At 44.5% G+C, this 22,363-nt stretch overlaps 1 protein-coding gene and 1 long non-coding RNA gene across 4 annotated transcripts in view; both read left to right on the forward strand.

Annotated features, from left to right (window-relative positions):
- LOC114487804 (uncharacterized) overlaps window positions 1-22,363 on the forward strand; it is a 37,828-nt gene that overhangs the window by 835 nt on the left and 14,630 nt on the right. The window contains exons 2-4 of one of the 3 annotated variants that reach the window (XR_008619307.1): window positions 18,759-19,296; window positions 19,461-21,780; window positions 22,046-22,114. This is a non-coding gene — a long non-coding RNA (uncharacterized lncRNA). The other 2 variants (XR_008619306.1, XR_008619308.1) reach the window with 2 other exon arrangements.
- On the forward strand, window positions 3-16,107 carry LOC102977208 (disintegrin and metalloproteinase domain-containing protein 21-like). Its single transcript, XM_028499922.2, has one exon. It carries the CDS (start codon window positions 2,477-2,479, stop codon window positions 4,694-4,696), a length of 2,220 nt encoding a protein of 739 aa, XP_028355723.1. The 5' UTR covers window positions 3-2,476; the 3' UTR covers window positions 4,697-16,107.

Here is a 22,363-nt window from a genome sequence, read left to right on the forward strand (position 1 = left end):
AAATTTTTCAAATTCCTTTCATGTGTGCCTGTGGCATCATCAGACTGAACTTCCTTATCGAGCTCTGGCGGGGGATGGGCGTCACTGTGCATCGCCTTGATGGCCACTGTTAACGCTGCTGGTGCCGTGAGTGTGGTGTCAGGTCAGTAACCACCACCACCAGGGCCTCCTTCTCCTGCTTGGGGCGTGTGATGCCGCTGTTGCCTGATACCCATCACGCACTTTACGGTGCCGCTTGCTGGCTAGTTGTGCCCTGAGCTGTGCCGTGTAGTGCTGCGTTGTTGACTGCAACAGAGCCTTTTGTATGGATTTAGCCAACTTACTTCAGAAGTTTTGATAATTAATTGGTATTTATGGACAGGAGTAAACAGTCGTAAGGGACTCTGCCTTCTGTGCATGGGAGTGTTTTCCTCCTATGGCAGCACATCTTCCTAATTCAGGCGTTTTCGAGTTAAGCATAGAATCACGAGGCAGAAGTGGGCTGGGGGAGACTGCTCTAAGGAGAGGAAGCCCCCGGCCCCGGCAGGGAACAGCCCTGAACCTCCATCTGCGCCTGCGCCTGCGATCAGCCTTGTGTTGGCAGCGCCGACCTCCCTCTGAGGCCCTGACATCTCCTGGGAGACCCTGACTGTTACCCGCAGCCCCCACACCTGCCCCTGCGAGGAGGCTTGCGTCTGGCTCACCATGCACTCGGACTGCAGTGTCTCGGGCACAGCTGTACCTGCCTGCACTCCTGGCCTTGGAACTGCACAGCTGTGAGAACAGTTGCTTCCTGGTTGTATCCCTGGAGATGCTGACTCAGGACTGGAGGTCATGCTGTCCTGAGTGTGCCCCTGAGCCCAGGCCGCAGCAGCCGCTCCAGCCCCTTCCCTGGGTGAATGTGGATCCGCCACAGGGAATATTCTGAAACTGGGAACATGTAGATGACACAGGTGAGGCTAAGCCTCTGCATGGAGACCACCTCTCCCTCATGCCTTTGTACAATGTGGTTCTCAGCCTGGGTACCTGGGAAGAGAGAAAAATCCTGAGTCACACGGGCACATGGCCTCATCCCATCATCCCATTTCTGAAGGAAAAGTCTGATTCTCTTCAAGTGGTTTAAGATATGCAGTTAAGTCAGACTTCTCATCCTGATGTGTAGGCAGGCAGAAGGGCTTGTGGCCTCCGGATTCTGAGGGGGGAATTAGTGCAAGTCTGTAGTACTGTACCTATGAAACTGGGCCTTAAGAAAGCATTTCATGCTGAAGAAAGTACTTTAATGGAAGACATAGTATGAAAAAACAAGTTAGAGTCCATTGTCAGCTAACAGGCACCAAAGGAGATTGTGAGATATAATTTTACACTAAAATGAAAACAGGCCCAGATAGAAGATGGGAGAAGAAGAAAGAAATGAGAAGCAAAAAAGTAAAAGCCATATGTGTAAGCATACTTAAATGGTGAATAGAGGGAAAAGAGTACATCATCTTGTACAGGGTATGAATTAAAAGAGTAGAATTACCATTCAGAAGGTCAGTGGGGGTTCGTTTGAGAGAGCAGAAGTGTGGGCACTTAGAGTGAAGCCCCGCGACTGCGTAGAACAGGGGGTAAGGGGACATCATTAGATTTTCATGGCTCAGTCATCCTCATCCTGTGCTCTGCGAAAACCCTAATGTGGGAGTGAAAGGGCGTCTAACTCCCGCCCTCTCAGAGGGGAAAAGTAGCCGATGTGTTAGATCCATCAGGGACGAGCAGGCCCAGCTGGGATGGGGAGGAATACAGAGCAGCAGGGAGAAGGCAAGGAATAAATGTCCTACCTTGGAAGTTCCTCCCCGATCACATTCGGTTTAAATGGCAGGAGTATGTTTGTAAATTAAAAGGGAAATATTCATAGTCTGGAGGACAATGAAAGTTTTCTTCTGATCATGACCCGGTACTAGATTTTCTTCCTCCCCTCAAAACAAATACAAAATTTCACAAGAGTGAAATATTTGTTCTCTCACATTGGGCACCAACAGAGAGAAGGGATGAGCACATGCATAGGAGGAACCGACCGCCGTCCAGGAAGGACCCACAGGAAAGGACTAGAGGGAACACCCCCTGGGGCTCTCATGTGGTCAGGAGCAGTGTCTCTTCTCACCTGCTGGGGCAAGGAAAAGAAAATCTGATAATTTTAATTTTAAGGGAGCATTAGATGCTGGACTCTGAAGGGTTTTACAGAGCATTGAGGAACGATTACTCCTACTCTAGATGCTGAGCCAGTAAGCCCTCAATTCCATAGTAGCACTCATGGACACAGTCCTCCGCTCTCCCACCTCAGCCCTGGCTGAGTTCATATACAGACCTATCCACTGCCACGCCCTGGGACTGTTACCTAATCCCATTAGGAGACCCACCCAGCGACCTCTTCTTCTCTGTCACTGTCTCCTTTGTAGGAAGTGGCCACAGCAGATGGTGTAGACCTGGCTCCTCTGGGATCTTGCTTTTAACTCATTGGCAGATGTCCCTGAGCAGGGCACCAAGGCTGGCAGAGGGCCAGGTCACTCTGGGGGCAGCCGTCTTGCTGCTTGGACTCTGGGCAGTAGTGGCTCCAGTCCAGTGCTCTCAAGGCCGTCCCTTATGGCGCTACATCTCTTCGGAGTTGGTGATACCCAGGAAGGAGTTGTACCGAGGCAAGGGTGTTCAGACTCCAGGCTGGCTCTCCTACAGCCTGAGTTTTGGGGGCCAGAGGCACGTTATCCACATGCGGCGCAAGAAGTTATTTTGGCCCGGACACCTGCTGCTGATGACTCAGGATGACCAAGGAGCCTTGCAGATGGACTACCCCTTCGTCCCTTCAGATTGTTACTACCTCGGCTACCTGGAGGAGATTCCTTTTTCCATGGTCACCGTGGACACGTGCTATGGGGGTCTTGAAGGTATTATGAAGTTGGATGACCTTGCGTATGAAATCAAGCCCCTCAAGGATTCGGAAAGGTTTGAACATGTGGTTTCTCAGATAGTGGCCGATGCCAATGCAACAGGACCTGCATATGGACCGGGACACAAGGAGGATAGACACCCACTGTTCCCTGAAGCAGATGTCAGTGTAGCCCCCAGGAGTGGTGCTAGGGTGTTTGCAGCACATAAGGGAATTATGAAAGGATTTGTTCTGTATTCTAATTCAATGTATCGTGTATACAACAATGTGTCTAAGTGTGTAGAAGCCCTGGTACATATGTGTAGTGTAGTGGACTCCTTTCAACAAGGTCTTGCTGTAAGGTTCTATCTAGTTGCAGTGGTACTATTTAGTGAAAGAGATCCAACTGTCATGAATGACTATAGGGTACCAGGTGGTGCGTATGCTCGTTATCATGCAAACACTTTCAGACTAGTTACAGAAACCACTTCATCCTTGATAGTAATTCGTGACGGACCACGACCAGGTCAGTTTGAGCCAGAGACCTATACTATGTGTAAAACTGATCGTAGTCTACTGTTCGTTGGTTATCTAGGCAGACATTATTTAATGTTAGCTATTGTATCAACCCAACTCATTGGGAGAAGTTTTGGTCTGTGGTATGATGGGGACAACTGCTATTGCATGAGAAGGAGCACCTGCCTTATGGCAAAATACCCAGCCTTGACAGATGCCTTCAGCGACTGTTCCATCGGGCATTGGTGGGACATAGTAGGAATACAGGGCAGTTGTATATTTAACACAACGGTGAGCTATTTTAATGAAAGCCTGATAAAGATGCGTTGTGGAAACTATATAGTGGAGGATTGGGAGCAGTGTGACTGTGGCTCCTTCAAGCAGTGTTATAGCAACAAATGCTGCGAGTATGACTGTATGTTGGAGGAAGGGGCTACTTGTAATGAAGGACTATGCTGTACAAACTGTACCTACTCTGAACCTGGGACACTCTGCAGACCAATTCAAAATACATGTGACCTTCCAGAGTACTGTTTTGGAACAACCAGTCAATGCCCGGGAGATTTTTATATGCAGGATGGAACGCCCTGTACTGAAGAAGGCTACTGCTATCATGGAAACTGCACTGACCGCACTATGCACTGCAGAGAAATCTTTGGAAGACACGCTCTTAACGCTCATGATGTCTGCTATACAATAAATAGAAAAGCCAATCGATTTGGACACTGTACAAGAAATGATAGGATGTTGAACCATGCTGCTTGCGGAGAAGCAGACATAAAATGTGGAAGGCTGCAGTGTAGCAATGTCACTCATGTTCCCCGGTTGCAGGAACATGTTTCATTCCATCAGTCAAAGATCTCGGGGGTCTGGTGTTGGGGAGTAGACAGTCACTATTCCCCAGAAACAACTGATGTTGGTCATGTGAGAAGTGGTACCCCCTGCGCTCCTGAGAGGTTCTGTCTCAATAGCACTTGCACTGCTCGTATAGATGCAATAACTTATGACTGTCCCCCTGAGAAATGCAATCATAGAGGAATTTGCAACAATAGAAGGAATTGCCATTGCCATGTAGGCTGGGAGCCTCCACTGTGCTTAAAGAGAGGTCCTGGAGGGAGCATGGACAGCGGACCCAGTTCAGGAAGAATTCGCTCGGTAAAAACAAGCCAAGCATCGATCCTGTATTTGAAACTGGTCTTTGGTCGCATTTATGCCTTCATAGCTGCACTCCTCTTCGGTGTGGCCACCAATGTTAAAAATGTCAAGACCTCCAGAGTTAAGGAAGTGATAGTAGGTGATAAATAAATTATAAACCAGCCTCCCGACCCCTGTACAGCCATTGGTAATGTAGAAGTAATATCAATATATATGATGAAATCAGTAATAAGATGGCAAAGATGAATATCATGTTCTAGAAGTCTGCAGGAGATGACGGCGGATTTCTGTACATCAGGGGCGGTCGAGAGGCATCGATGTCCTCACATCAGGTCTCTTTGATAGGTCGCTGATCAGCGCTCTGAAATAAATCTTGAAAAACCACTTGTTGGTGCCCTCTAATATTTTGTAAACTCTAAGAGAGCAAATTGAGCCTGAGACTTTGGCCGGGGGAGAGACCTGAGTCAGCAGCTGGATCTTGACCTGAGTTCACTGGTCCCAGTAATAACAGACATTTTCATGGGCTTCTTTAGGGGCAGATTCATGACATTTCTCCAAATTAGTGCTCTTGAACACTGGGGTTTTCTGCTTCCTCTATTTAATCTCTTCTTCTCTAAGCCCAAAGTGGGTTCAGGGTAATAGAGGGCCGCTCCCAACCCCTCCTTCTGGGGTGGCTGTGGTCTGTGGGGTGAGAGTGATGTGGGCTCAATTCCCACCTAGCATAAACTAGGACACTCTGGAGAGCATATTTCCCAAGGTGGGACGCGGAGATCAGGAGGCTGAATGTAGCACTCACTGAAATCCCATCAGAGAGTTAGGTAGAAATGCCTGTCAGTGACTCTGGCATTCAGAGGGAGTCCTGTGAATGTTAATCCCTCCCTTCCTTCTTGCATCTACATTTCAGTGCAATTTCAGTGAATGTAAGCTGAGTAATTCCTGATGAATAACAGACACTAGTCTTTATTTTATTTTTTATTTAACATCTTTGTTGGGGTATAATTGCTTCACAGTGCTGTGTTAGTTTCTGCTTTACAACAAAGTGAATCAGTTATCCATATACACATGTTTCCATATCTCCTCCCTCTTGCGTCTCCCTCCCTCCCTCCCCCCCTCCCTATCCCACCCCTCTAGGTGGTCACAAAGCACCGAGCTGATCTCCCTGTGCTGTGCGGCTGCTTCCCACTAGCTATCCACCCTACGTTTGGTAGTGTATGTATGTCCATGCCACTCTCTCACTTCGTCACAGCTTACCCTTCCCCCTCCCCGTGTCCTCAAGTCCGTTCTCTACGTCTGCGTCTTTATTCCTGTCCTGCCCCTAGGTTCTTCAGAACCATTTTTCTTATTAGAGTCCATATATATGCAGACACCAGTCTTTACCCCTGTGGGGGAGGAAAACCAGTCTCCTTCTGTATCGAAATAATGTTCAATGAACTAAATATTATTTTTTAATATGATGTAAAATTAATAAAATGTATAAGTAAAAAGAAGCATTTTTATTATAAATTACCACAAAATTATATTGACTTTTCCCCACGCAATACAGGTACATGACATAGAATTACAAAGACAAAAATCTCCCACCAGCCGAAGGACTTACACTTCCCACATAGTCCACAGAAAACCACTTTTGGTCGTGACATTTGGTTCCAGGGTTTTCCTAAATGCACACAGTTATGGCTGTGCTGCTTCTACACACACTTTTGAAACCCTACCCTCTCATCTTCAAATGCATCTTGATGGCCTGTCTTTGAAACTCCTTCCAAGTTCTAACATTCCGTCTGCATTGAAGTCTTCCATTGTTCTGCCGACGTCAGTGCATTCCATTCTTTTATCGGTGAACATTAAAGAGAAATTTAAATGAGAGATCAGATGAATTCAGTACCCATCCACTTCCACACCCTTGGTGTTAATTGTGTTGTTGACGCAGCACCACCCTCCTCCTGCCTTTTGCTCCTGCAGCCTCCGGAGCAGACCTCCCCACTGGCTTGTTGGGCGGGGGGGGGGGGGCGGGTCTCCCTGCCGGGGATCATCTACCCTCTCCCTGGGGCTCTTTTGCATTTCAAGCTCAGTGTTGGATGAACACCAAGTCCTGATCTCCTTTGAACTCTTTCCGTTGTCCCCTTTTCTTCTCTTTCTGACTTTTGGTCCTCACCTCATGTCTCATAGTTTGGCTAACAGGTTCAGACTGAAGTCCAGAGATGTGTCTGAAAATTTATGTAGGTTCTGAGTAATGTGACTTTCCTCCAGAGAGGAATGACCCCACCAACCTCCGTAGATCGCCTTGCTCCAGTTAGGGACTGAGCTACTTCAGGTTGGGTTCCAGGGCGTTCGAGGGCTGCTCTACTGATGGTTTTCTCTCATTCACAGCACAGCCTTCCAGGGGCTCCGGTGAGAGTCTCTGCCTTTTCTCCTCAGGAAGCAGTAAAGTCCAACGTCTGACCTAATGTCTAACCAGACTATAGAACACTTGGCTTGGGCTGGCTTTTTACTTCCCTTTGAACCTGCTTTTATTTAAACTTTATTTATTTAAAATTAATTTGTATTGAGATGGAATTGAAATATAACGTCGTATAAGTGTTGGTGTACAAAGGGGTGATTGCATACATTTATACATTGTAATATGATTACCACCATAGCTTTAGCTAACACCTCTATCACCTCACATAATTATCATTTCTATTTTGTGGTGATAACACCATTTAGTCTCTTAGAAACTTTTGAGTTTACAATACAGTGTCGTTGACTATAGTCACTGTTCTTGCCTTAGATCTCCAGGACTTGTGTATCTGCAAGTTGCAAATTGTACCCTAAAACCTGTCTCCCCAATTCCCCCACCCCCTAGCCTCTCTTAGTCATAATTCTACTCTCTTTTTACATTGCATCTTTTTTTACATTTCACATAGAAGTGGTATCATACAGGACTTCCCTGGTGGTGCAGTGGTTAAGAATCCGCCTGTCAATGCAGGGGACACGGGTTCGAGCCCTGGTCCGGGAAGATCCCACATGCTGTGGAGCAACTAAGCCCATGCGCCATAACTACTGAGCCTGCGCTCGAGAGCCCATGAACCACAGCTACTCAGCCCATGTGCCGCAACTACAGAAGCCAGCGTGCCTGGAGCCTGTGCTCCGCAACAAGAGAAGACACTGCAATGAGAAGCCTGCGCACTGCAACGAAGAGTAGCCCCCGCTCGCTGCAACTAGAGAGAAAGCCCGCACGCAGCAACGAAGACCCAACGCAGCCAAAAAAAAAAAAGAAGTGGTATCATGCAGTATTTGTCTTTCTCTCCACATCCTCACCAACACTTGTCATCACTTGTCTTCTTTTTTTTTTTTTTCTGTACACTTGTCTTCTTGATGGTGGCCATTCTAACAGGTGTGAGGTGATAGCTCCTTATGATCTGAGTTACAATTCTCTGATGATCAGTGTCATGGAGCATTTTTATGCACCTGTTGGCCTTATGGATGTCTTCTTTGGAAATCTGGCCATTCAGTTCCTCTGCCCTTTTTATAATTAATTTGTTTTGGTTTTTTGTGATTGAGTGCATGAGTCCCTTATATAATTTTGATATTAACTCCTTATCTGATATATGGTGTACAGATAATTTCTCACATTCTGTAAGTTGCCTTTTCATATTCCTGATTGTTTCTTTGGCTGTGCAGAAACTTTTTAGTTTGATGTAGTTTCCCTTGATCCTTTTGCTTTCATTGCTTATGCTTTTGGTGTCATAGCTAAAAAAATCATTGGCAAGACCACTGTCAGAAGCTTCTTCTGACAGTGGTTGTCTTTTAGGAGTTTCATGGTGTCAGGGCTTATGTTCGTCTTTAATCCATTTGAGTTAATTTTTGTAAGTAATGTAAGTAGGGGTCCAATTTCCTTTTTCTACATGTGGTTATCTAGTTATCTCAACACCATACGTTTCTTAAAAATATTTTATTTATTTATTTTTATTTTTGGCTGCGCTGGGTCTTCGTTGCTGCATGGGGGTTTCTATAGTCGCGGTGAGCGGGGGCTACTCTTCGTTGCGGTGCACAGGCTTCTCATTGCAGTGGCTTCTCTTCTTGTGGAGCACGGGCCCTAGGCATGCGGGCTTCCGTAGTTGTGGCTGGTGGGCTCTAGAGCGCAGCTCAGTAGTTGTGGCGCACGGGCTTAGTTGCTCCGTGGCACGTGGGATCTTCCTGGACCAGGGCTCCAACCTGTGTCCCCTGCATTGGCAGGCAGATTCTTAACCACTGTGCCACCAGGGAAGCCCCTCTCAACACCATATGTTGAAGAGACTATTCCTTCCCCATGGATTGTTCTTGGCTCCCTTGACAAATGTTAGTTGACCATATACCGGAGGGTGTGCTACTGGGCTCTCTTTTCTGACCCATTGGTCTATGTGTCAACTTGTATGCCAGTACCATACTGTTTAAATTATTATAGCTTGGTAGTATATATTAAAACCAGTAATGCAGTGCCTCTGGCTTTCTTTTTCTTTCTCATGATTGCAGTGGCTATTTGGGGTCTTTTGTGGTTCTGTACAGATTTGAGGGTTGTTTGTTCAATTTCTGTTTAAAAAAGGGATTGCATTGCATTTCTAAATTGCTTTGGGTAGTGTGGACATCTTCATAATATTAACTTTTCCAATCCATGAGCACAAAATAACTGTTCATTTATTTGGGTCTTCAATTTCTTCCATCGATGTCTAATAGTATTTCAGTGCACAGATCTTTCATGTACTTGGTTAAATTTATTCCTAGGTATTTTATTCTTTCTGATGAAATCGTAAAAGCATTGTCTTCTTTTTTAAAATAAATTAATTTAATTATTTATTATTTTTTTTGGCTGTGTTGGGTCTTTGTTGCTGCGTGCGGGCTTTCTCTAGTTGTAGTGAGCATGGGTTACTCTTCGTTGCAGTGCATGGGCTTCTCTTTGTGGTGGCTTCTCTTGTTGCAGAGCGTGGGCTCTAGGCGCATGGACTTAGTTGCTCCGCGGGATGTGGGATCTTCCCGGACTGGGGCTAGAACCCATGTCCCCTGCATTGGCAGGAGGATTCTTAACCACTGCGCCACCAGGGAAGCCCCAAAAGCATTGTTTTCTTAATTTTTAGTTCTAAAAGTTTGTTGCAAATGTATAAAAGTACCATTGATTTTTGTATATTAATTTTGTATTCTGCAAGTTCCCTGAAATTGCTTATTAGTTTTCACAACTTTTTGATGGGGTCTTCAGAGTTTTCTATAAATAATATCATGTCTTCTGCAAATGGAGACAGTCTTTCTTTTTCCTTTCTGATTTGGATATATTTTGTTTATTTTCTTGCCGAATTGCTCTGACTAAAACTTCTGGTGCCCTGTCAAATAAAAGCGGTGAGACTGGGAATCCTTGTCTTGTTCCTCATCTTAGGAGAAACACTTTTAGCTTTTAGCTGTGGACTATGATGTTAGCTTTGAGTTTATCAAGTGTGCCTTGGTTATGTTGTGAAATAGTCTCTCTGTACCCATTTTTAAAAATATTTATTTATTTATTTTTATTTTTTGGCCATGCCGCGCAGCTTGTGGGATCTCAGTTCCCCAACCCCAGGCCCTGGCAGTGAAAGCCCAGAATCCTAACCACTAGGCCACCAGGGAACTCCCTCTCTGTTCCCATTTTAAAAAGAGAGTTTACCACGAGTGGATGTTGAATTTTGTCAAATGCTCTTTCTGCATCTATTGAGATGATCATATGGAATCACTATCCCCGGAATAAATCCCACTTGATCATGGTGGATGGTCCATGCAATGACTTGGTGAATTCAGTTTGTTGAGAATTCATGCATCCATATTCATCAGCTTTATTGGTCTGTACTCTTTTTTTCTCAAGTGGTGTCCTTTGTGGTTTTGGTGTCAGAATAATGCTGCCCTCATAAAATTAGTTGAAATCATTCCCTCTTCTAGTTTTTGGAAGAGTTCATGAAAAATTGGTATTAATTCTTTAACTGTCAGGTAGAATTCATTAGTGAAGCCATCTGGTCATAAAATTTTATTTGTTTTAAGGTTTTTGATCACTGATTCAATCTCTTTACTCATTACTGGTCTTTTCAGATTTTCTATTTCTTCATGAACCAATCTGGGTTGGGCTAAAAGTCAAGGAGTTTGTCAATTTTTTTTTCTAGGGTATCCACTCTGTTGGTGAGTTATTGTTGATAGTAGCCTCTCATGATCTTTTGTATATCTGAGGTATCAGTTGTAGTGTCTCCCCTTTTATGTCTACTTTATTTATTTTGAGCCCTCACTCTTGGTGAGTCTACCTGAAGGTTTGTCTATCTTCATTGCCTTTTCCAAAAATACAGCATTTAATTTCATTGTCTTTTTATCTCGATTTCATTTATTTCCACTCAAATCTTTGTTACTTCCTTCTACTAACTTTGGGCTTAGTTTGCTCTTCTCTTTCTAGGCCTTGATGTGTAAAATTAGTTTGTTTCTTGAAGATCTTTCTTGTTTCTTAAAGTAGGTATTTATTGTTATAAACTTCCCTCTTAGAACTGCTTTTGCTGTGTCCCACAAGTTTTGGTATACTGAATTCCCATTTTTATTTGTCTGTAGATATTTTTTAATCTCTCTTTTGCTGTCTTCTTTGACCCACTGGTGTTGTTCAATAGCATGTGTTTTAATCTCGAATATTTATGAATTTTCTACTTTTCTTTTTCTAATTGATTTCTAGTTTTGTACACTGTGGTCAGAAAAAAATGCTTGATGTCATTTCAATCTTCTTAAGTTTATTAGGACTTGTTTTGTAGTCTAACATATGGTTATTCATCTTGGAGAATGTTCTTTGTGTGCCTGAGAAGAAAGCACATCCTGCGGTTTCGGGATGCAGTGTTCTGTAAGGGTCTGCTACGTCCATCTGGTTTCACGTGTAGTTTAAGAGCATTGCTTTTTAAATTGATTTTCTGTCTAGATGATCTGTCCATTCTTGAAGGTGAGGTATTGAAGTTCCCTACTGTTATTGTGTTGCTGCCAATTTCTCTTTTGAGGTCTGTTAATATTTGCTTAATATCCTATGTTGGGTGTGTAAGTATTTACAAATGTTATATCTTCTTTTTGGGTTGACCCTTTTTTCATTATAGGCTGAACAGTCTCTTCTTATAGTTTTAGGCGTAAGGCTTTTTTTTTGCCTGAAATAAACATGGCTACCCCTGCTTTCTTTTGGTTTCCATTTGCACAAAAGGAAATGCAAATGGAAATTCCTTCACTTTCAGTTTGTTTGTGTCTTTAGAGCTGAAGTGAGACTTTTATTGGCAGTGTATAGCCAGGTCTTGTTTTTCATTCATTCTGCCACTCAGTATCTTTGGATGAGAATTTAGCCCAAGTAAATTTAAAGTAATTATCGACAGGTAAAAACTTATATGACCATTTCGTTCACTGTTTTCTGGCTCTTTCATACTGCCTTTGTTTCTTTTGTTAAAAAAAATCTATCTATCTATCTATCTATCTATCCATCTATGTATCTATCTATCTATTGGCCGCACCACCTGGCTTGTGGGATCTTAGTTCCCCAAGCAGGGATTGAACCTGTGCCCTCGGCAGTGAAAGTGCCAAGTCCTAACCACTGGACTGCCAAGGAATTCCCGTGTTTCTATCTTCCTTATTCTCTTCTGTTGTGATTTGATGATTTTTCTGTAATGATATGCTTTGATTTCTTTCTCTTTCTCGTCTGTGTATCGATTATAAGTTTTTGCTTCATGGTTCCTATCAGGCTTGTATAAAATAACAACACTCTATTTTAAACTGACAACTTCCTAAATTCGAATGCATACTAGAGCTCTCCTTTTTTATTCTCTCTCCTACATTTTAAGTTTTTTATATCAGAATTTACATCTTTCATCATGTATATTCACTAGTAGTTTATGCAATTATAGTTAATCTTATCACTTTTGTCTACAGCCTCCGCACTAGATTTATAGGTGATTTACCCACCAGCATTATAACGTTAGTATTCTGAATTTATACATTTTCCTTTGCTGGTGAGATTTATATTTTTATATGTTTTTCTGTTACTAATTAGCACCTTTTGTTTTGGCTTGAAGTATTTTCTTTAAGAATTTTTGTATAACTTCTCTGGTGCTGATGAGCTCTTTCATATTTTGCTTGTCTCCAAAGCTCTTACTTCTGTTTCTAATCTGAAGGACTACTTTGCTGGCTGGAGTATTCTTGGTTGGCAGGGTTTTTTTCTTTCATCACTTTGACTATATCATGCCACTCCTTTCAGGCCTTCAAACTTTCTGCTCAGTAATATGCTGATTGTCTTATGGGGGTTCCCATGTACATAACATCTTGCTCTTCTCTTGTTGCTTTAAAATTTTGACAATTTAATTATAATTTGCTTCAGTGTGGGTCTCTTTGGATTCCTCTTATTTGAAACTATCTGGGCTTCCTGGATCTAGATATCCCTTTTTTCTCCAGGTTAGGTAAGTTTTCAGCCAATTAAAATAAAATAAACTTTCTGCCCTCTTCTGCCTCTGTTCCCCTCTGGAACCTGTATAATGTGATTATTGCTCCACCTGATGATGTCTGTATGTCCCTCTAGCTAGCTTCACTCTTTCATATATTTTGCACCTCTAATTGAATATAATCCACTGCCCTGACTTTGAGTTCACTGATTCTTTCTTATGCTTCATCTAGTCTGTTGTTGAACCTCTTTACTGAATTCTTCAGTACAGTTATTGCATTCTATAGCTCTGTAGTTTTTGTTTGGTACTTTCTTATATTTTCTATCTCTTTGTTGAAATTCTCACTTTGTTCACACATTGTTCTCCTGACCTCAGTGAGCATCTTTATGACCATGATTTGGAACACTATCAGGTAAATCACCGATCTCCATTTTTTTTTTTTTTTTTTTGCGGTACGCGGGCCTCTCACTGTTGCGGAGCACAGGCTCCGGACGCACAGGCTTAGCGGCCATGGCTCATGGGCCTAGCCGCTCCGCGGCATGTGGGATCTTCCCGGACCAGGGCACGAACCCGTGTCCCCTGCATCGGCAGGCAGACTCTCAACCACTGCGCCACCAGGAAAGCCCGATCTCCATTTTTTTTTTTTCCTTTGCAGTACGTGGGCCTCTCACTGTTGTGGCCTCTCCCGTTGTGGAGCACAGGCTCCGGACGCGCAGGCTCAGCGGCCATGGCTCATGGGCCTAGCCGCTCCGCGGCATGGGGGATCCTCCCGGACCGGGGCACGAACCCGTGTCCCCTGCATCGGCAGGTGGACTCTCAACCACTGTGACACCAGGGAAGCCCTCCATTTTTTTAAGGTCTGTGTCTGGACTTTTATCCTGATCTTTCTTTTCTTTGGTACACAATCCTCTGTCTCTTCATTTTCCTTGACTCTCTGTGTTGGTCTGTGCAGTAGGTAAAATCCACCTTCCTGTCTTGAAGGAGTGGCCTTGTGGAGGAGACAGAGCTTATTGTTCAACCTGCCGTAGTTCATGGTAAACTCTCAAACCTGTGTGATTGTCCAAGCTGTCATCTGTGTTCTCGGAGGCTCCTAGTAGTTGAGAGTGTTCTAAGACTTGTCATTATCCCAGAGTGATGGATCTCAGTCATCACTTAAAAGCAGACTTCTTGGCAGATGTATCTCTCTTCGTGGTATGGAGGCATCTTTACAACACAATTTTCTCTTATGCTTATAAATTTCTTTGCAAAAGGGGAAATGTATACTTTATTTTTAGTCAGGGTGAGTTCCCTGCATCAGTCTGTCCTCAAGCAGCTTCAGCTCAAAGTAAACATCGTGCCAGAGCAGCATATTGTGGGATGGCATCCTCTGAATTCCTTTATTTCCCCCACATCAAACCTCCCAGGATGTTTCACACAGTAAATTTTAGTTGGTGTCTGTGGAGAGAAGAATCAGGTTAGTTGCTGAGAGTCAGAGGTCAGCAAAGGGAGGTAAGTATTTCTATTTGAATGAGAATAAATAAGAAAAGAACAACTCTAAATACATTTTCCACATCCGCTTAAACCAAGCTCCTAGCCCTGGGAGTAGGTCCATACAATAAAATGTTTGACATTTATTTATTTCATGGAGACTTTTCATCTCTTTTCAAACATGTAAAGTAGACACGATTCGTCTTGTCTGATTCACATAGAAACAGTATTTATTGCCAGTTGTGATTGTTAATCTTAGTGTCAAATTGATTGGGCTGAAGGAGGCCCTGATAGATGGTAAAACACTATTTTTTGGTGTGGTGTGAGCGTGTTTCCAGGAGAAGGTAGCATTGAATTAGCTGACTGAGTAATGATGATCACAAACACCGTGTGTGTGGTCACTGTCAATTGATGTAGGCCTCAAAGAACAAAACAGGAGACAAACGGAAAATCCTTTCTCTCTCCTGCTCCCAGACATTAGTACTCCTGGTTCTTGGACCTCCATATGCAGACTGGGACTTACACATTTGGCTCCCCTCGTTCTCTCCTGGAACTGAAGCAGTTTTCCAGCTTGCAAATGGCAGATTATAGGGCTCCATCCTCCATAATTGCATGAACCAATGCCTGTCTATCTATCTATCTATCTATCTATCATTATCTATCATATATATGTATGTGTGTATATATGTATGTATCATCTGTATGTATATATGTATTAATATGTATGTATGTATGTTTGTGTGTATATGTATGTATGTAAGATCTATCATCTATCTGTATGTATATATCTATCATCTATGTATGTATGTATCATCTGTATATTTGTATCTGTGTATTTATATATACATGTATGCATCTACCTATCTATCTACATTGGTTCTGTTTCTCTGGACTGCCCTGACTGATACATCAACAACTGCACAAACTTGTCCTTACTGGGTAGGTAATGTATCTAGGGGACCATGATTTTGGAGTATGACAGAAACTAAACAATTAAGTTGTCATTGGAATGCGTCCAGTGTTTACATAGTCATATTGAACTTTTTTTCTGTTACCCTAGAGATATTTAGGCTCACTTTTTCCAAGTCGTAATCTCCCAAACTTGGAAATAAGGTTCTCAATCCTGAGGAGAGCTTGAAGTGGTGATACAGAGGTTGGTTTGTCTGAGACTTTTATGTGGCACCACTTTATTCAGGAAGAAGCCCAAGTTTATAATTGGCTGGCATTTAAGGTGGAGTATCTGGTGACAGAAGGAGCCCAGTATCCGATTCTACATTGTCCTGACATTTAGGGAATTCTTTATACCCCTCGTCTCCACATAAGATGAAAACACTGGTGTAAGATCAAAGTGGAAACTGAAATTCCCCAGGTCCGGGGCAATTCAGCCCTTTGTCACTGGTCATATTGGCATCCGCACACCTCCACTCTTATGTGGTCCTGCCAGTTTGTAAGGGCAGAACAAGTTGTGAAGCTCTGATCTAGAAGGACTGAACTCCAGCTTTGGTAGCTCTCTTTCCCTCTCATACGCTTTCTGTCTGTCTTCATCTCTGTGCCTCTCTCTCTCTCTCTCTCTCTCTCTCTCTCTCTCTCTCTATATATATATATATATATATATATATATACATATATATATATATATATATATATATACATACATATATGAATGCCACAGCCACTTTGACCTTCACCCCATATCTTAAATTCTCTTAAAGAAAATGATGACTCTTTTTTTTTTCTTGGTATTGGATCTGGAGTTCAGGCTTAATTATTGTTACCTGTGTAGTTGGATAAATAATACTTAAAAATAATTATCTCCAAACTAGATTGTGACATAAATGGAGGGGAAATGGCATTAGTATTAAGTGTTTACCATGGGCATTTCCATGTATTGACTCATTCAGCTCACCCCCAAAACTTTGTAAGTTATGTATCACTGTTTCCATTTTATAACTGAAGAAACTTAACTTCAGAGGGGTTAATTAACTCACCAAAGGAAAAACGATAAATATGGTGCTGAGAATCCAAACGAAGATTAACATCTAGGCTTCTGTGGCTCTAGAACTCATGTATTTTCTACCAAAATGTTAAAAAAAAAAAAGAAAAAGGAGGGAAGGGAGAGGGAGAGGGGGAAAGAGAGCGAAAGAAAGAAGGAAAAAGAGGGAGAGAGAGAGAAGGAAAGAGAAAAAAATGGGTCCCCTGATAAGCTAATCAATTATGAAATTTTTAATTTCTTCTAGACTGCAGAATTAGCATGTGTTTTCAGCATAATTAAAGGTAAAGGCTGAAACATTTTTGTTTAGCAGTAGGCCAAAAAAGACATAAGAGCTGCAAAACCTACATTTTGCAATCCTACCCTTTATTTTTTTGGTATCCCCCATTTGGACCTGACAAGTATAATAAAAAATATGGTTTAGATGACAGTTTGTTTGGAACCGTATTGAAAAACATTTTATGTGAAAGAAATAAAAATAGGCCTCTCGGGAATTTCCTGGTGGTCCAGTGTTTAGGACTCCAGGCTTCCACTGTGGGGGGCCGCGGGTTTGATCCCTGGTGGGAGAACTAAGATCCTGCATACCGTGAGGCAGCGTGGCAAAAAAAAAAAAAAGCCTCTGTCTTTTAAAAAATTTATTTATCTATTTATTTATCTATCTATCTATTTATTTATTTATTTATGCTGTGCTGGGTCCTAGTTGTGGCACGCGGGATCTTTAGTTGCAGCATGAGAACTCTCGGTTGTGGCATGGGGGATCTAGTTCCCTGACCAGGGATTGAACCCGGCCCCCCTGCATTGGGATAACGGAGGCAGCCACTGCACCACCAGGGAAGCCCCTCGTTCATTCTGATTGCTGTGTGACCCTGTGTGGCCGGAACCCCACGCAGCCTCCTTCCCTCTTCCATTATCGCACCGGCCATCTTTGTGAGTGTTTCCATGTCTTTACTGTTCTGGATGAGGTTGCTGCAAACACTCCAGTGAACGTACCCTGATGCTCACCACGCTCTTGGGTTTATATTCGAGAGGATTGACCAGGAGTTCCTGCTAGTTTCCTGAAGAGTTGTACCATTCTGCACTCCCACCAGCAAAATGTAAAGGATCTTGTGGTTTATGTTGTCTGGTGTTTTTGTCTTGTTGTTGTTGAACAGTGCAGAGTATTTTCTTGTGTCATCTTTTTTTGGTTTTTTTTTGGGGGGGCTGCGTTTGCTGCTTGCGAGATCTTAGGGATCAAACCTGGAAGTTCATGGCAGTGAAAACGCCAAGTCCTAACCACTGGACCGCCAGGGAATTCCCTTTCTCATGTCTTTTTTTTTTTTGGATGTAGACTATTTTTTTTTTTTTTTTTTTTTTTTTTGCCAGGAAGCATGTGGGATCTTAGCTCCCTGACCAGGGAATGAACCTGCACACCCTGCACTGGAAGGCGAAGTCGTAACCACTGGACAGCCAGGGAAGTCCTTCTCACCTCATCTTTTTTTTTCTTTTTTTAAAGCATCTTTATTGGAGTATAATTGCTTTACAATGGTGTGTTAGTTTCTGCTTTATAACAACTTGGTGTTGGTTTAAAGTTCAACTTACCGCCCAAGATTGATGGAAGATGAGAACGTCATCAGCCCTGTGCAGTGCAGGCAGGGAGACGCAATTAATTATAGAGTTGAGAACAGAGAGGGTAAGGGTGACTCAGCCATGGAAAAGGAGTAAAGCACTGACACAGGCTATGATGTGGATGATCCTTGAAAAAATGATGCTCAGTGAGAGATGCCAGAGAGAAAAAGACAATTAGTGGATTCCACTTACATGAGACATCCAAAACAGGCAAGCCCACAGAGACAGAAAATGGGCTGGAGATTCCAGGGCTGTGGGAAATGAAGGGTGACCTCTAAAGAGTGGGCTTCTGGGGAGATGATGGAAATGTTGTCAAGTGCATTGTGCTGGTGGCTGCACAACCCTGTGAAAATGCAAAACACCACGGAGCTTAATACTTAAAGTGGGTTAACTAACTGTGTGGTAAAGAAATTCAATCTCAATAATGCTGTTTATCAAATAGTGAAAACCTGGAGGCTTCCAGGCCCACCTCCAGAATGTGACAGGAGAGGTGCGGGGTCAGACAGGGCCTGTGTGTGTGAAAGCCCCGTGTGTCCAACCAGGTGGTCTGAGGGCACCCTGAGTAATTCTCCCTGTGGCATCAGAAGCATGGGGCGCTAGTGTGGCCAGGCCTCAGGCAGAGAGGCTGGATTCCGTGGTCTTGCTGTCTTCTCTTAGGGACTGTGGCATCGTCTCCGTAGAAGGAGGTGGGTCAGCTTGGAGCCCGGTTCCCTCTTCTGCACGTTTCTTCTTTCTCTCCCAGCGATGGTGCCGGCCGAGCTGTGCCAGAGCAACCAAGGCAAAAGCGTCGTGCACAGAATGACCGAGAACTTTGACCAGGTGCCGTGGACTCCGCAGAGGCAGTGACCCAGGACTGAGGTCCCCGAGCGTCCTTCTGAGTGTCGTGGCCCCGGTGCCCCTCTCACGGGAGTTGCTGTCAGGCTTGATGGTTGAAGCAGCCATGGTATCGAGATTTCACTGGTAGAAACTATTGCTTTTCTTCCCTGGGAGAAGCAGGTCTCCTTCTACTTTGTTGGGGAGACTCCCTTTTTACTAAACAAAAATGATAAACTGTAACTACATATTAAGGATTAGGTTATATACATGTAAAGAATAATCATAAAGATCAAGAAACAGAACATGATGAGTGGACACCTAGGAGTGCCCTTCCCTCGTCACAGCCTCCTCCCCACCGTGAGGTAGCTGTTCTCCTGATTTTGTGTCAGTGACTTGTCCTCAGAGTTTACGCCCAAGGACGCATCTCTGCACAACGCAGCCCAGCTTTGCCTAGTTCCAAGTCGGTCAGTGCGTGTACCGTGCATGCTGCTTTATTGCTCTTGGTGGCTCAGCATTGTGTCCATGGGATTCTTTCATCTTGTGAATAGAGGTTTTTTAAAAATAATTTTTATAGTTTTACGAACTTCAAGCAAAATGTACTCCATTGCTGTGGAATATTCCTTCATAGGAGCGTGCATGGTTCATTTCTGCATCCGCTTGTGATGGCCTTCAGGTTCTTTCAGGTTTGGCTCCTGTGGCTGCGGAGTCCATGTCCGTGTGTTCTGATGCAGGGCCGGTGGGTTTGTGTTCAGCTGGGAGGAGCCCTGCTGGTCTGTGCGCATGGACTTCGCTCTCTGAGGCCCGATTGTTTCAGAAGTGGTTGCATCCCCCCGCTGAGGACCAGGCTTTCCATTGCCCCACAGCCTGCTGATATTTGGTACTAGGTCTTTCACGTCTGCCATTCTGGTAGGTGTACGCACAGTTCTTTTCTTATGGTTTTAATCCCTGGGTTATTAGTGAAGTTGTGCATCTTGTTGTATTCATGGACTATTTCCTGTTGTTTTAAAAAAAGTTTTAAAAATTGTGGTCAAATACACATAACATAAAATTTACTATCTTAACCATTTTTAAGTGCACATTTCAGGGTCATGAAGTAATTCGCACTGTTGTGCAACCCTGACCGCCAACGTCCTCCAGAACTTTCTCATCTTGCAAAATGGAAACAGTCCCCATTAAACACTCACGCCCCACTCTCCCTCCCTCAGCCCCTGGCACCCACCATCCTGCTTTCTGTCTCTGTGGTTCCGACAGCTCTAGGGGCCTTGTGTGAGTAGATCAAGCACTGTTTGTTTTCTTGTGCCTGGCTTACATCACTGAGCGTAATGCCCTCAAGGCTCATCCCTGCTGAAGGCTGTGTCAGAATTGCCTTCCTTTTTAGGCTGAATAACATTCCCTTTTATGGATGGACCGTGTTTTGCTTCTCCATTCATCCGTTAATGGACACATGTAATATCTACGTTCATTTCTCATGTCTTATAATATTTGTGGAATAATGTCGGAAAGTCCTATGAATCAAAAGTCATTTGCCAGTAACTTTTTTTTTTCCATTAACTTTTTTCTTAAACTTTTAATTGTGAAAAACATCAAAGCTAAGAAAAAGGGAAAATACATGTCAGCTTCACTTGCGTTCAGGAATTAATGCTTTACGGATTCACTTTATTCCCTGTGTGTGTGCTACGTGTGTGCACTTGCCTCTTTGCGTACATATGCTGTGCCTGTGCATAGGTATCTGCTCTTGCACACGTTAGTGTGTGCATGGGTACCTGCGTGCGTGTGTGCTCATCTGCTAGTGTGTGACTATATTTGTGCTGTGCACGTGCGCATGTTTGTGCGTGTGCTGTGCCTGCCTCTGCGCACACCTGTGTGTTTGCGGGAACCCCTTGCAAGTTGCTTGCAGACTGAATTGTGCCCCAGATATGTCCGCACGCACCTGCTCTAACAATCCTGCGTAGCCACGTAGAGTTCAGAGATCTCAGGGATTGAAATGGATGGAGCAGGGTGTCCTGACACAGGGTCTGTCTTCCAATGACTGTCACTGTCTCAGTAACATCCTTCACACCTTCTTTAAGCCCCATTCAGGGTCCAGCTTAGGCCCCAATTACATTCAGTCACCTGCCCTGGGTCCCCTATAAGCTACAATGTCACAATGGGAGACCCCGGCCAGGGCCTGGGGTGCCCCTCCTGTTGGCCTGGCCTCCAGGCCCTGCACGTGGCTCCTGTGTTCCCATCTCTCAGCCAGGCCCCGACTTGGATGGGGCCGCCACCTCTTTCCTCACAGGGTCCCATCGCCCAGTCAAGGGGATGCATCCTCCCCAAACTCAGCATCAGGAGTTGGGGTTGTGACCGCCCGCACTGGGTCTCCTTCATGTGAGACCCTGTGCTTTTGAAAGAGCAGGCGCCCTGCCCTCGGGGGTGGGGGGCTGGGGGGTGGCATGCGGTCCACGATGGGCAGGCCGGTCCCCGGGTGGGGTGAGCCAGTGTGCAAGGAATTCCGCGGTGGGTTCTCCTCTCCAACGGCTTCTGTGCCCCTACCTCTCCCCGTGCCTCCCCTCGAGGACAGCGCGGTGCCCGGGACGGGAGCCATAAGCCACTGCCCCCTCTACACACACACACACACACACGCGCACACACACACACACGCGCGCACACACACACACACACACACACACACACGCACACGCTGCAGGGAGACAGGACCTGAGTGCAGGGCTCTCAGCGACCCTGAGCGCCCCGCCCGGAATCGGCCAGCGGAATGGACAGACAGGCTCTCCCGGCCCGCACCATGCAGAACTGTCCTGCCTGGGCCTCCTGTGCGGCCGCCTCCTTCTGGAAGCCTGGGAGGCTGGAATCAGGCCACTTCTTGTCTGGCCTGGCAGCAGACTGGGCTGCACTCTAAGAAGTTCTTGGATCACACGTGGATCCTGACCATCAGGTGGCCAGAGACACTGGTAATATTTCTGTTTTGCCTGTTGAAATGTTTAATGACAACGATATTGTTCAGTTTCCTGATGTGGGTGTCCAAAGATGAGAGACCCATATGTGTGATCTGTACCTCCTATGAGATCAGCCCTAAGCTAGTTTAAACATGATCAAGTTCTGTCTACACGGGAAATTTAGACCTCTCCATGTCCTGTCTACTGTTTATGTTTATAGCTGACCATGTGTTTTCTATAATAAGAAGATTTAGACCTGACCATGTTCTGTGTAGGTTAGGAGTATGGAGAGCTGGGAAGAGAGCTGGCCTGGCCTCAGTACTGGGAAGCTCCGTGCCTGCATCTGAAGGTCAGTGCTTAGATGTCTGGGGTCTGGAGCTGAGGTGGGCTTGTCTAGGTAACAGCCTCTCTTCTGAGTGTGGTGACCTGACCACCCCAAGGGTCAGTGCTAGAGTCGGGGCCTTAGTCTTTATCCCTGCAAGGTTCACCTTCCCTGGGGCTTGTGGAGAATCTGCAGGAGGGCTACCTGGCAATAATTCCAATTTACCAGCACGTGCACGGTGAGTAGGGAGGCAGGTTTAGCTGGTGAATTGATTGC

The sequence above is a fragment of the Physeter macrocephalus genome, chromosome 14 (genome assembly GCF_002837175.3).
Source record: "Physeter macrocephalus isolate SW-GA chromosome 14, ASM283717v5, whole genome shotgun sequence".
NCBI lineage: Eukaryota > Metazoa > Chordata > Mammalia > Artiodactyla > Physeteridae > Physeter > Physeter macrocephalus.